This window comes from Scleropages formosus, chromosome 20 (genome assembly GCF_900964775.1).
Source record: "Scleropages formosus chromosome 20, fSclFor1.1, whole genome shotgun sequence".
In the NCBI taxonomy this organism is placed as follows: Eukaryota; Metazoa; Chordata; class Actinopteri; order Osteoglossiformes; family Osteoglossidae; genus Scleropages; species Scleropages formosus.
The window spans coordinates 19,282,396-19,295,586 of NC_041825.1; the positions used below are offsets into that span (position 1 = coordinate 19,282,396).

General features: G+C 45.2%; 1 protein-coding gene across 1 annotated transcript in view; it reads right to left on the reverse strand.

The window, feature by feature from the left end:
- Positions 1-13,191, reverse strand: part of LOC108940048 (protein kinase C alpha type) — a 146,209-nt gene that overhangs the window by 50,723 nt on the left and 82,295 nt on the right. The window contains exons 4-5 of the mRNA XM_018761858.2: positions 5,594-5,705; positions 4,548-4,676 (exon numbers count right to left, since the gene is read on the reverse strand). Of these exons, the coding sequence (XP_018617374.1) occupies positions 4,548-4,676; positions 5,594-5,705 (241 nt within the window). The remainder of the gene's footprint in view (positions 1-4,547; positions 4,677-5,593; positions 5,706-13,191) is intronic.

Here is a 13,191-nt window from a genome sequence, read left to right on the forward strand (position 1 = left end):
TCAAATAGTTGATTTGTGGGGCGAAATGGTAAAGCACAAGGTAACACTGATGCCTTGCAGCACCTGGAATGTGTATTTGAACGCCGGTTCCAATCTGGCTGGTGGAGTTTGCATGTTACCCCCAAGTTTACATGGTTCTCCTTCAGGTGATCTGGTATCTTTTCAGAGTCCGAAGATGTGCTTCAGGTGAACTGGAGACTCTAAATTGCACGTAGTGTGTGTTGTATATGTCTGAATGACTGGAGGGAGTTTAGTGCAGTGTCTCTAATGATCAAAGCCACCTTAGATAAGATGTCAGCTTCATAACAGTTTACAATCACTGTACATCGCCTACGTGAAAAGAGTCAATGTAACAGATTTTTACAAATACACAGTCTCCAGTACGTGTGCTGCAGTGCATTACACATCATGAAAAGTCCTTCAGTGAGGGGTAATTATACAACAATCTGTGCTATAAAGGAGTTGCCCCATTGATGCCACAGTGACAGGTAACACATGGCTGTGACTTGGGTCTCAAACAAGAATCACTTCATTTGTTAGCAATTGCTAGAAAGTAGGACAAGCTGCAACCTCCAGAGACTCATTCATAGAGACGTGGAAAGGCACACCAACGCCAGTCCCCAATATTCTGCTCAAATATACCATGTCATACCAAGTACAGTCTGCCAGGCTGAAGTTTGGTTTCATGTTCTGCAGAGTTGGGGACTAGAAGTCTCTGTTGTGTGCTGCACAGTTTCTGGCTGGCAGGATGCTACAGGCTCACCTCTCTGCTGCGTTTCAGTGCGGGCCTCTGCAAAAAGAGAGCGCCTGCAATTACGCTTACAGAGAGCAACTCAAGTGATCTCGTGAGAAAGCCAATAAAACAGTGGAAAGCAGTAATTAGCAGCAATGATAAACTACTATGGGAAGACCTTACGCATATCATTCTTGGATTTCCCAGGCATTAGTGTAGGGTGCAGCTGAAGACATCACTTTCAGCATTCATTATCTCTGAAATGGCAGCAGCACTTGAAAATGAATGGAAAGCCAAGTCGCAATCAGTGCTATCAATTATGAAAGAGGCTTTGGCTAGAGCTCAGGCAACGAAAGTGCTGTTGATTGACTATATCTACTGTATACCCACAAACTGGATGAATATAATGAGCCAGGATGCACAGAGGCTTTGCTCATTTCTTGGCTCCCACTGGCCAATGCACAGAGCCACAGGATCGCTGGGACCATTGTGTCTGCTGATGGGTCCTGCCAGCGGAGCCTGCCTAGCCGCCTCTTCCTCTCAGACTGCAGCGCCACCAGGATCGATAGACGAAGGGATCGAGGGGCACGAACCCAAGTGTGTGAGATGACAGCTGGGAACAATGAACAAACGGGCAGAGGCGAGGTCCCCCGTCCGTGGGAGGCGAAGATGCCGATGTGCACAAGGACCGCATTTGTCTGTGCCTGCTCAACAAGAAGCGCCTGTTGTGCTTCCTTCAGGGCCCAGAACATTCCCCATGTCTCACAAATTATGCGCTTTATTGGATTTTGCACACTCATCCCTCGCCTCCTAAAACTGCAGGCATTGAGCTGACAGCATCGTCTTCCAGAAACTCAGCTTGATGAGGAAAGGTCTGCTGCCTTGTGATGGTGGCGTGGACCTCAGTGGCAGCGCTTAAATAGTCTGTGTCTTCTGTGGAGAGTCTGGGGGCAAAAGCTTGGCTGCCGTGAGACCAACTAGTGTCCGACAACCCCCCCCACCTCCGACTCCTTCCATTTTCATACCAATATGTTACAGTCACAATGGCACATTAAAATGTAGTGCCGCAGCAGTGAGAACACAGTGCTCATTCATCTTGCTTAGACCTTTCTGCTCTTTTGTTCTTTTCCCTCCTTGTTCAGTGCTCCACAGTGCCTTCCCTTTCTTCTGGTTTCTAGTAAAATCTAGAAATGCGGAGATCTCAAACCGGAACTTTTCACTCGTTCGGAGATCCAAAATTACTGCCGAGTCCTCTCTACCTTAGGTAAACATCACGGAAAGACATCACTGCAGACCCAGACATATACAAACACCTCAGCTGTTACGAATTTGATTCAAAATGTGTTTTCAGACATCATTTTAATAATGTCTTGTACGAATGTAGTGCTGCCGCTGAGGCACAGTTCACATCAAATCTTTGGAGGCTTCCACAGCAATACCCATTAGTGCTAGTACACTGCACTGAGATCCAAGTCCATTTAAATACACCTTGTCAGATTTAGCCCCCACTGCAATATTTTGTCATTTTCTTCCTGGGCCAGCGGAGAGCAAGTGCAGCAGCAGCCACTTCTGGGCTCCCTGAGAAATGGGGCAATTTGTAGTGACGGCTCTGCAACCCTGGGGCAGCACGGTGTCCCGACAGCCTTCTTTGGAGGGGCCCGGAAAGACTTTTGCGGAGAGTCGCATTAGCGGAGCCATGCCGGCGCTGGGATTTGCACACAAATTGAGGACAGTCTGTGGATGCGCCCCAGCCTTGGGGTCACAGGTCCTCATGGAAAGCAGCGCATGCGCAGAAACGTTCTCCGGGGACCGCGAGCGCACAAGCTCAGCACCAAGCAAGCTTCCTCTACATTCTCAGACCTCTTTAAAACACACGAAAACCTGATATAAGCGCTACCGCCTCGTATGCATTATCATACACTTGAATCCAGACAGCGTCAAAGGTTTTAACCAGGATTTGTTAACGCGACTGAATTGCAGTGTATTTCCACTGCTAGGTGAGTTGAGGGCAGTTGTTCAGGCTCTTCAACAGAGCACTTGTTTAGAGAAGGTTCAAAGGAATAAATGCTAAAAAAAACAGTATTATGAGAGCTCCACAGCACAGGTATAGACAGGATTTGCAGATATCAAAGCCTTAAATTGATCCAGTCTTGGCTCATAAACCACACTCCGCTCCACCGGCACTTAGAGCCCATTTCAAAGTTCTAACCAGTGAGGTTATACTTTCCTTTCATTTTTCATGGCTTTTAATCCCACCTCATTTTAAACAAAAGCAATTATCAGGACTGGGGCAGTCGACCTCAAATTATACTCGGGCTGCGATCTGGAATGCAGTCAAGCAGTAATGATGAGGATTTCCGAGGACCACTATCGCAAGTGAGCTGGCAGATACTGAACACTATTTGCCCAAAATTGATCCAAAAATATAAAAGCAAAAAATGCCACCTAACATAGAAGGGCAGGCAAGTGGAACAACACGTGACGGTGTTATTTTGGGTAGCACGGTTATCAGGACAGAAACACAAAACAGAGCGGCGAATAGAGAAACGAAGCAAACCGACTACAGCAGCGAAGGACGCTTTTATTGCACACCTTGGTAGGAGGACAATGACTCTCTCCGCACTGCGAGGACCAATCTGCAGACCCAAGCACTTAATTCCTCATGGCATGGTATAATTATCAAGACTCCTTCAGAAAAATGTGGCAGTAAAGATGTGGGGAAACAATAGTAAAACTTATACATTGTCAACAGTAACATTTTATCCCCGTCAGAGTCAAATACACAAGTTTGTTGAGATGGTGGAAGTGCTGGTGATGGTGATATCTCTGCATTCTGCGATACCTCGGAAATATTTACACAAAGAAAGGGATTTTTAATGTCCATATTTGATTTTCTGTAAACATTTATGTGCAGCTATCATCTGCAACACTTAGAAGACTACCTCATCCCTGGGGGATGTGTAAACTAATGTTAAAGCGTCACCCTGGAACTGCTATAGTGGTGCAGCTTGTTGGTGGAAATACTGACAGTTACTAGAGACGCAAACAGAAAGAGGTCAAAACAGAAACTCCACTGTGTCAAAACCTTGAACTTGACCATAGCAACATCACGATATACATCATAGCAGAACAGACTAACTCCTCTCAAAGGGTTTCAAGCACCTGGAGGATGAAGACAGAAGCTGCTGTCAGGAAGTCCTTTTCTGATGGACATGTTGAACAATATAAACAGATTCAAGAACCTTCTGATTCTGGCTAAGACTCGTTATAATTCTGACTGGATCCTGGTTCTCCTATCTGAGGTCTGAGACACACCAATGGCGGTTTAAACTTGACAGTAAACAGGCAAGACCACATTGAACATGCTGTGTCGAGGACATTAAGACACCGGCTGTAAGCCGTGGCCACGAGGAGAATGTGTGTTTGGCAGATGCACCCTTCTCAACCCAGGTATCCTGTACATGTAACTGCTCTTTCACATGCACTTCTGTGACAATTGTGGTTATGTAATTAAATCCTAAACTAAACGAGACAGAATTCATAAAGTTAATTTTTTTGGTGACACTACGTGTGGCTTTAAAGCCTCTTCTGCGCTCACTCTGTTTAATCTGTGAATCCCCTTGACCCGTCAGCGTCTGCTCTCACCGCGTCTCCTACGAAAATTAATATCATCTTGACCTCTTCTTTGCCTCGAAAATCTATCAGTGCTTTGAAAGGTCCGCCGAGTAAGGCCGCGGTGGGGGTTCTCAAAGTGTATTTGGTGCTGTCGACATGCTTTTTGACCCAGAAATGAGATGCATCAGGCTCCACCCACCTGTCACATGGAGCTTCTCTCCGGACACTTCGCACTTTAGGTAGATCCGGCCACGGCGCTCCGTGTGGTCCGTTCCGCACAGGCTGGGCACGTTCATCACGCACTGCTTGTGCACGTTCATGTCACAGGCTGCGGAGGGAAACAGAAATGGCCCGTGGACTCACCATCACGAGACATCTGGAGATCGGTTAAAGTCTAACGAGCAGAACGGAGCTCATGTGGGGATTAAGTGTCCATTCCGTTGAAGAGACTGGCTCCTCTTTGCACAGTGGTGCTGCTGGAGCACAGAAAAGGCCGCTCTTACGACGCTCACAGACACCAAGATCCACGAAAACAGACGCACGCGCACTCAGTACAAAGAGAAACTTCCTTCAAGTAATTTACAAATTTTAAGGGGGGGGAGAGTAAAAATTGAGCAAAAAAATGCTGATTCCTTTCGGAAAAGATGCACAGGAATAGTGACAACAAATCAACTTCTCAATTAAGCTGTATGATTATCTTCATATTGTGCATCAGCTCAGAAGATGAACCGCCAAATAAATGTGAGGCTGACGGACAAACATCCAAATGTCTGCTGTCATTTTAATTAGAGAGATACAACTTGCAGCCTCACATGGGAGAAGAGGAAAAAACAACAAACATGCAGCTTCCAATAAGCTGGAATCCAGCTGCAACTTGTGCCAGTGTGAGTTGACATATACAACATAATTTTCTTTTAACAGGGCCCTGCAGCCATAATTAGTTTTTAATGGTTGCTCTGGTAGAGAGCATAAGCTGTTTTAAACAAGTTAATTAATGTAATTTCTTTTCTTATCTGTGATAGGGTTAGAAGTCAGAATACTAACTGACTTTCAAATTCCGCTTCAAACCATCTGGCCTCTCATTTTACATCCAGCATGTAAGAATATAGTTTCAAATCAGTGCAGCAGCAAATACAGCACACTGCACTCACCATTTTGCTTCCTGGAGCTCAGCGATCTTTTAGTGACCAAACAACATGTGCTGTATCATTTCCCAGCGCTGTCTGGTCGCCCCCCAGGACTTACTGTCGCACTTCATCCCCTGGTGGATGAGCCCGTAGAGGAGCGAGCCGCAGTGATCGCAGAATGTTGGGCTGCCATATGTGTGGATCTTAAACTTGTGCTTGCTCCTGGGGTCCTGCAGAAACAAGGGCGGCAAGCACAACTGTGGCATAAAACCAACGAAAGCAAACCGAAGCCCCATCGCCCAAACTTATGTGAAGCCTCTATGTGAACCATTTTAGGGCAACAGGGAGCAAGGTAGCTAGTAGGCACAGACTGTTAAGAGCTGCTGGTTTCAGGTGGAACGCTGCTGTTGTGCCCCTGGGTAGGATCTTTACTGCCAAACTACTCAAGTAAAAAGAACAGCTGTGGGTACATGGGTACAGCTGTAAGTCACTGCGGATGAAGGTGTCTGCTGAGAAAACATACGGTAATTAATTGTGTCATCACAAAGGTTAACTTGCATTTTAGTGCAATTCAGTATAATTATTAAAAAATAAAAGGTAATTTTCAGGTCTTCATTTTCAAGGCAGTTAGATGATTAATTGTGTGCTTCTGTTTTTCAAGTCAGACAAATTGCTGAACCCTGGGCCACAGAGCCATGACTGGCAATCACATGTAATGAGTCACACACAACAAATGGACACATGCAACAAATCCACAGTAATCTGATTAAAAGGAGGAGAAGCAGTCCGCCGTCAAGAGGTTCCACTGCCAACACCTCCTCTCTACTGTTTTCTAAAAGGCTTCACAGGAAGAGCTCATGGCTTGGGCAAGAAGATTCGGTGTGCCTTGGGAGCATTTCCCAGGGCAAAAAACGCGTTCTCGTGAACGCAGTTGAGCCGTCACCCCCGGCGAAAGCTATTTTTAGACACCCTGTTGTCACAGCATGCGTTCCCTAATCACAGTTGTGACTTGCCATTATCAATTCGGCATCTATCATGTGGCTAATTTTGGAAGGTAATGGTGGCGCATTGCCACTGAGGACGTTTCGGGTGGTGATGGATCCTACGGTGAGAACCCTAGGCCACAGAGCCCTCCCAGTACCTGGCCTGCCTTCCCTCCTCTTTCCACACAGAGGCCCCGGTTTTGTCCTCAGGCATCCGGGGTCGTTTAAGAGAAGCACCACCGTCCTCCTGCTTGCTTCAAACTGTGGGTACCAGCTTAGCCTTAGCGCTCGTAGCGATGCCATTCTGGAGGCAGTTCTTCTTTGCAGCGCAACGCAACTGACCACTTGAGGCAGTCGTCAGTCAATTCACCGCAGGACTTCCTGCTTGAATACCTCTGACCCTTGACAAACTGCAGACTACGTGTAGACCCATGACTATGTGAGGACAGCACACTCCTAAACAGCTCATGTAAGGATATGAATTAAAAACCAACTGTCCTGTACAGTGCTCATGGTGAATGCCACCTTCTGCAATGCTCACGCTGGTGTTATTTCTTCTAAAAGCACAGCTGTTAATAACAGTTATAACACACAATTAGATCCTCATTAAACAAAATATTGCACACATTAAGAGTTGTGTCAGTAAACGGCACATATTTGTGTTCTTGTTATTTTGTGTGTACATTGTTTGATAAATAACAGTACACACACACACACACACACACACACACACACACACTGTCTGAAACCACTTGTCCCGAGTGGGGTCACGGCGAACTGGAGCCTAACCCGGCAACACAGGGCGCAAGGCCGGGGGGCACACATCCAGGATGGGACACCAGTCCGTCGCAAGGCACCCCAAGACTCGAACTCCAGATCTGCCAGAGAGTAGGACCTGGCCAAACCTGCTGCGCCACTGTGCCCCCCCCCTCAAATTACAGTATGTTGTAGTTAAATATCATGATATTATATAATAGAATTATGGTATAATCAAATTTGGGTATTTAATGTAGGCTTTTGAGGTATTCTAGCTTGGCTGAGTCTCCAACAACTCAAACGTCTGGTTGGACTTTGAAGGCTGACTTTCTGAAGGCTCAAGATTATCTTGAGGACCTTTCAGTCAAGAAGATAACCAATGCCCCACAGGTATGTGGACCAATCAGATAGCACAGGACAAAGAATCATTGAGATAACAGGCAGCTGGGGGATGAACATGAGCCTGTGCAGAGGGATGCAGGGTCATATTGCACCCAGGGTCAAACTGCTGCCTTCATAAACATCAAAAAAGTGTCCTGTTCAGTTGCAGGCTGTAGCATGGATTTATCTACAACCCTTGCTTACAGATGAAGCCTAGGTGTAACCTGTATCAGCACCTGGCGCAAAGAACCCAACTGCTTCATCCCCTTTATCCCTCACAGTCTTTGCTGAGCTCTGAACCAGACGGCATCCTCTATCCCTGCACCTTCATCCAAACTGACAGAACTTTATACTGCCTTGCACTGGACTGGAATCACACGGCGCAGTATATGAAATTATGGACCATTTAATGTAAAGCTGTAAAAAAGATGTTTGTTCGGGTATGATGCAGGAGAGCTAACCAGGCGTGAGTTTCAAGTGCTGGGGAAAGAGCAGGCAAGTGCTGTAATGAGAAAAATCATTAGTTTCCTCCCAAAAGAGTCATTAGAAATCCTGCATCAGGCCCAGCATTTCCCCATTCCCCTCAGACACCTGGATTACAGATTCTTCATGTCCCTCTCAAGCGCTCCTTAAAAAGTGCACGGGTCACATGAGGCTGGGGGCAAAAAGTGGCGCCTGATGTTTGGAGTCATGGAGCAGCTGGCAGCGGAGAGCTCCATTCCCCCGCTCTAGAGCGAGGACGGTCCTCTCCCAGAGGCCCAAAGCTGGACACAGCCTGCGGAAGAAATCTCTCGGGTCTGAACGGCAGAACTGCAGATGTAGGACCGCAGGGCCTTTCCGACTGTAAGTGAGACTGAACGCTTCTTAGCTCGATAAACAGATTTAGCGCAAAACAACTAGCTCTTCACCGCACTTGAAACAAAACAGCTAAAAAAAAGACGAAAATACTTAACATCAAGTACATACTGCACCACCAACTACAATATTGATACAATTAATTATAAACACCCACATTTATTTACCTGACACCTTTGTCCAAAGTTACATGCAATGTTAGGTTTGTACACTAAACTGCTTGTACTTATTTAACCATTAAAACAGACAGGTCATTTTTACTGTATTAACTCAGGATAAATACGGTGATCATGGGTATAATTATGGGTATTAGGATTTGAACTTGATTGTTTCTACTGTGAACTGAGTGTTTCTAAACACTACAATACCTGCCGCCCCGAAAATGAAATTCTTACAAAAAAGACAATAAGCATTATGAAAAACACTAAAGACTTACTTCCTTGCCTTTAGAAAAGACGTGAAACCAAACTCAGTTTACAGTTACTTAAGAATGTGAGACCTCCACACTGGGTTTTTACCAGACATATGAATACACATAGACATTAGTGAAATCGCAGATAAATTCATAATTTCATCTATAATTACATTCAGTACAATTACAATCATCTGCATTTTATACTAAATAATAAAACAGCAGAGACTTAGTAAAGCCCTGGTAGTACATGTAGTTATTCCATCAGTGCATAATGACAGCATGGTACTTAAAGCACCACCTGCAGATGGGAACAATGCTATAGAGGCAAAATGAAGGCATTTAATAACACGAAGCAGACAATATTGATAAATATGCTAGGAGGAGGTGTAGGCGCAGAAGCACCTCAGCAACACAGGAGGTGTCAATAACAGCGGCAACAAACAGATCTCTTGGGGAGTCGTCATTGTCTGATTTAGAGGATCTTGCAGTCTTGACTCCTCTTGTATTGGTAATAATGATAGTTTGCAGGTAAAAAGCAGCATACATCTCACACAATGTCTACAACCGCTTCTCCCAAGCGGGGTCACGGTGAGCTGGAGCCTGACCCGGCAACACAGAGCGCAAAGCTGGAGGGGACACACCCCGGAGGAGACTCCAGTCTGCCGCAAGAAACCCCAAGCGGGACTAGAACCCCAGCCTCACCACTAAGCAAGCCCAAGCCAAACCTGCTGCGCCACTGTGCCCCACCAGCATACATCATATCCAATCAATTTATTTGAAGAAAACAGAGAAGTAAATACAATTAACCACTTTCTGCACAGTCCTATGGATGAGTGTAATGATGCATTCAGTATCCTAAGAGCTGTAATAATAATAATAATAATAATAATAATAATAATAATAATAATGATACCTGCATACAATGTACATTAATTCTTTACCTGTAGCACTTAACTGCAGGGGTTGTCAATAATAGCTTCCTGTGTTCCAGGTCAAACTGCAAGATGTGCAGCAAGGCAGATTTCTTTTTGGCTATGCTTCATTGAAAAATAAACTGTTTTTTCCAAACTGACATTTCAAGAGTCATTTCGAAAGAAAAAATGAGACACTGATTAGCACAGACTCATTTTAAGTGGCCTTTCAGATTATGTTGCCATTTTTACCCACAATCCTTGGTTTTGCTCAAGCAAGAGCTGCAGAGACAGGTCTCCCTCCTCTCTCTCTCCTTTTACGCTGAAATACATCGCAAATCACGGCACTCTGGGGTCCACCTTCCTTGTCATGGCCCTGGCTTGGTCCTCCATCAGCCTGCCCAGCTTTCACCTGCTGTCTGGCTCACCAAAGGAGCCCCATCAAGGAAAGACAGACGGTGGGTGAACCAGGCATCTATAAACTGCCACCTGCCACCACGGGCCCTAGTCTTGCGAGGGTCTTGTTGGAACAACAGGCACACCTGTGGCCAGGTGTAGAGGCAGGGGTAGGTCTACTGGTTAAGGAACCAAGAGGCTACAGGTTCAACGACCAGGAAGAGCCCCGCTGTTCTACTTTTGAGTACAGTTCAGTAAAATATGAGGGTAACTGGAAAAACTACCTGCAATAATTTACATTTGGACAGATTTTTATTATTGTGGAGACTTTTTGACTTGCTCTGTTTAAAGTTATATAAATGTAGTTAAGTTTTAAATTATATACCATCTCTATACTTTTTAATTTTAAAATGTCTGCAACTGTATTGGCCGCATGGAATCGTGGAAGGAGAAAGATGAAGCCAACTGCAGAAGCAGTCATGGTTTCAGATGAGGCCCAGTCTCCTCCTTCCATGGACAGAGGACAGCACACAGTGGGTGGGGATGAGAATGGGAAGAGCACGTGTCATCCACCATCTGCCTCCCAGTAAACGGGATCGCTGTGTGTGCAGCTAAGGACAGATGCTGAGCTGGTAGTACAGTATAAACAAATGGGAAATATGGTAAAAATGTTTACTCACACTAAACTCCCCAAATCCCAGGACTCCAACTTTCCACCTTTTCAGAAGTCCGGTTCATTCACTGAAGGGATGCAGCATTATCATTGACTTTATGAACTTGCAAAGATGAAAACCAATGACTCCTCCTTTCAACGCAACCACCAAAGCAAACCTAAAAATTCTGGTTGATTCACACTTCCAAAGCTTAAGGAGCACTTTGGACACACCAGAATCCAAAATCAGTGCAGTGAATGCAACCTCATTTGTATGAATTACAGAAGCTGAAAATGTATGACTGGTAAAGGCATCCTGCCGAAACACGTCTGTGTAGAAAAACAAAACTATTCTGGTAAACTTGCATCTACTCCATATTTTTTCCTAATCTTGCATTTACCAGTGGGTTCCGAGCAGCCAAGCTCCTATCTTGTTCTTTGTACCCCGCTGAGTGCATCTTCTACTCTTTTCAATACAATTGTAATGAACCAGCAAAAAAACAAAACTGTTTCATTAAAACCTACTTCACAAATGCATGCAGCTACTAACGGCCAAGAATCAAACCCCGAGAAACGGCAGTCAGATTTTAAATGGTATATTACAAGCTGCAACACGGCTGACGCTGCCAGCGAACTAATTTACTGTAGACATGTTTATGTTGTGGTGCCACAGAGGAAATGTTTACAGCATTCAGAGGGAAAAAATAACTGCTGACACAGGAAAATGTCAGTCCCTGATTATTATTAAGAGTGACACTGATCATCGATCTGTCAGCTGACATTTCCCAGGGATCATTTGGAGACCTGTCTTAAGGACGTCCCATAGATCAGTGTAAGAGTAAATGCCGAGAGGCCACTCGGAATAGGCAAGCAGGCCGAGATGACTGAGACCAGGGTAAGGCGACAATCCTTCGCGCCCCTCCAGCTGAGCGCAAGTGTCCTGCATTCCACAGAGGCAGCTCCCTAGCACTGCTGAGTACCCCAGGTATCCCTTCCACCTGTGAGGGACAGGGGGCGCTAGATGAATGTAATCGCTCAGTGCTGTCCTGTATCACGTCCCTTTGCAAAATCTCTTCCTGCACATTGTTTCAAAACATTAAAAAAATTCATTTCCATTTCATTAGACAAATTATAAGATGGATAAAAATCAGTTAAACAAATCAATGTATCAGGGCAATCCACTTCACTGTTTTTCGCACTGACGCCTTCTAAAAGCTTAGAAAAAAGAAAGAATGCGTATGGCTGGCTCTTTGAAAAATATAATTTAAAGATGGGAAATAAAGATCCATCCATCAGATCAGATGAGCTGAATAGAAAGTGCAGAACTGCATATTTTGTAATGACTGATCGACAGTTTAATTGCCAGTATGTCACTACAACAGCAGACTGGGGACACTGAATGGATAATATCTATAATTTCCCATTCATTCCTTTGTGGTCTGATCCAGTCAGTTTATCCAGCGATAATTGGACACTGTCATTTCTTTCCTTGTCTCACTTTGTGCAGAGTTTCTACAGGCATTTGGGAATACATTAAACTGGGTTTGGAAGGAGAACACCTTACGCTGAATAAATCTCCAATACATCAAGACATGGCGATTTATATGCTTCCACCTGACAAAAGCATAATTTCAAAATACACAAGCGTTAATATTCCCGAGCGTGTTGTATTTGGAAGTATTTGAATACTGTCAACCATTTATGTTACCCTGTAATCCCCAACTGGAGGAAATACGGTCTGTTTAAAGAGCAAACTGTGTGTCCTCTCAAATCCCTGCAGTTCAGTGCACCTGACCAGCAATCAAAGCAAAATACAGAAACTTCAGTGGGGCGGAGGTAGGCGAGTGACCGGGGTTTCGGCAAGTCTTTCAAGGTGTTTTAACCGACACACTGAGTGCTAAATCTTCACCGCTATGTAAAGAAAAATTGCTTTAATCCATCCACCCATCAATTTGCAATAACCGCTATCCAATCCCATTTAGGGCTGTGGCGGTCTGGAACCTATCCCAGGGAACATGGTGCAGGGCAGGGTACACCCTTGACACAATGCCAGCCCATCACAGGGTAAGAAAGGACTTTAAATGCACTGAAATGCAGAATGCTGTTTACGAGCCATACCCGGGAACACGAGGATGGCCGGCTGCAATTCAACTGCCGAGTGATGACCAGGTGGCCACCTTCTCTTCTCTCACTTTATCACTGCCTGACCACGTGGGCAAACTGAACCCTCACAAGCAGGGAACTGCTGATCACATTGCTGCTCAGAGGGACATGAGGACAGAGGGGAAGAAAAGGCAACATCCACCCGTCATTGGCATGTTTTCAAGCGACAGGGGGCATTCGCACTGCAGGACGCCTTTAAAGCAA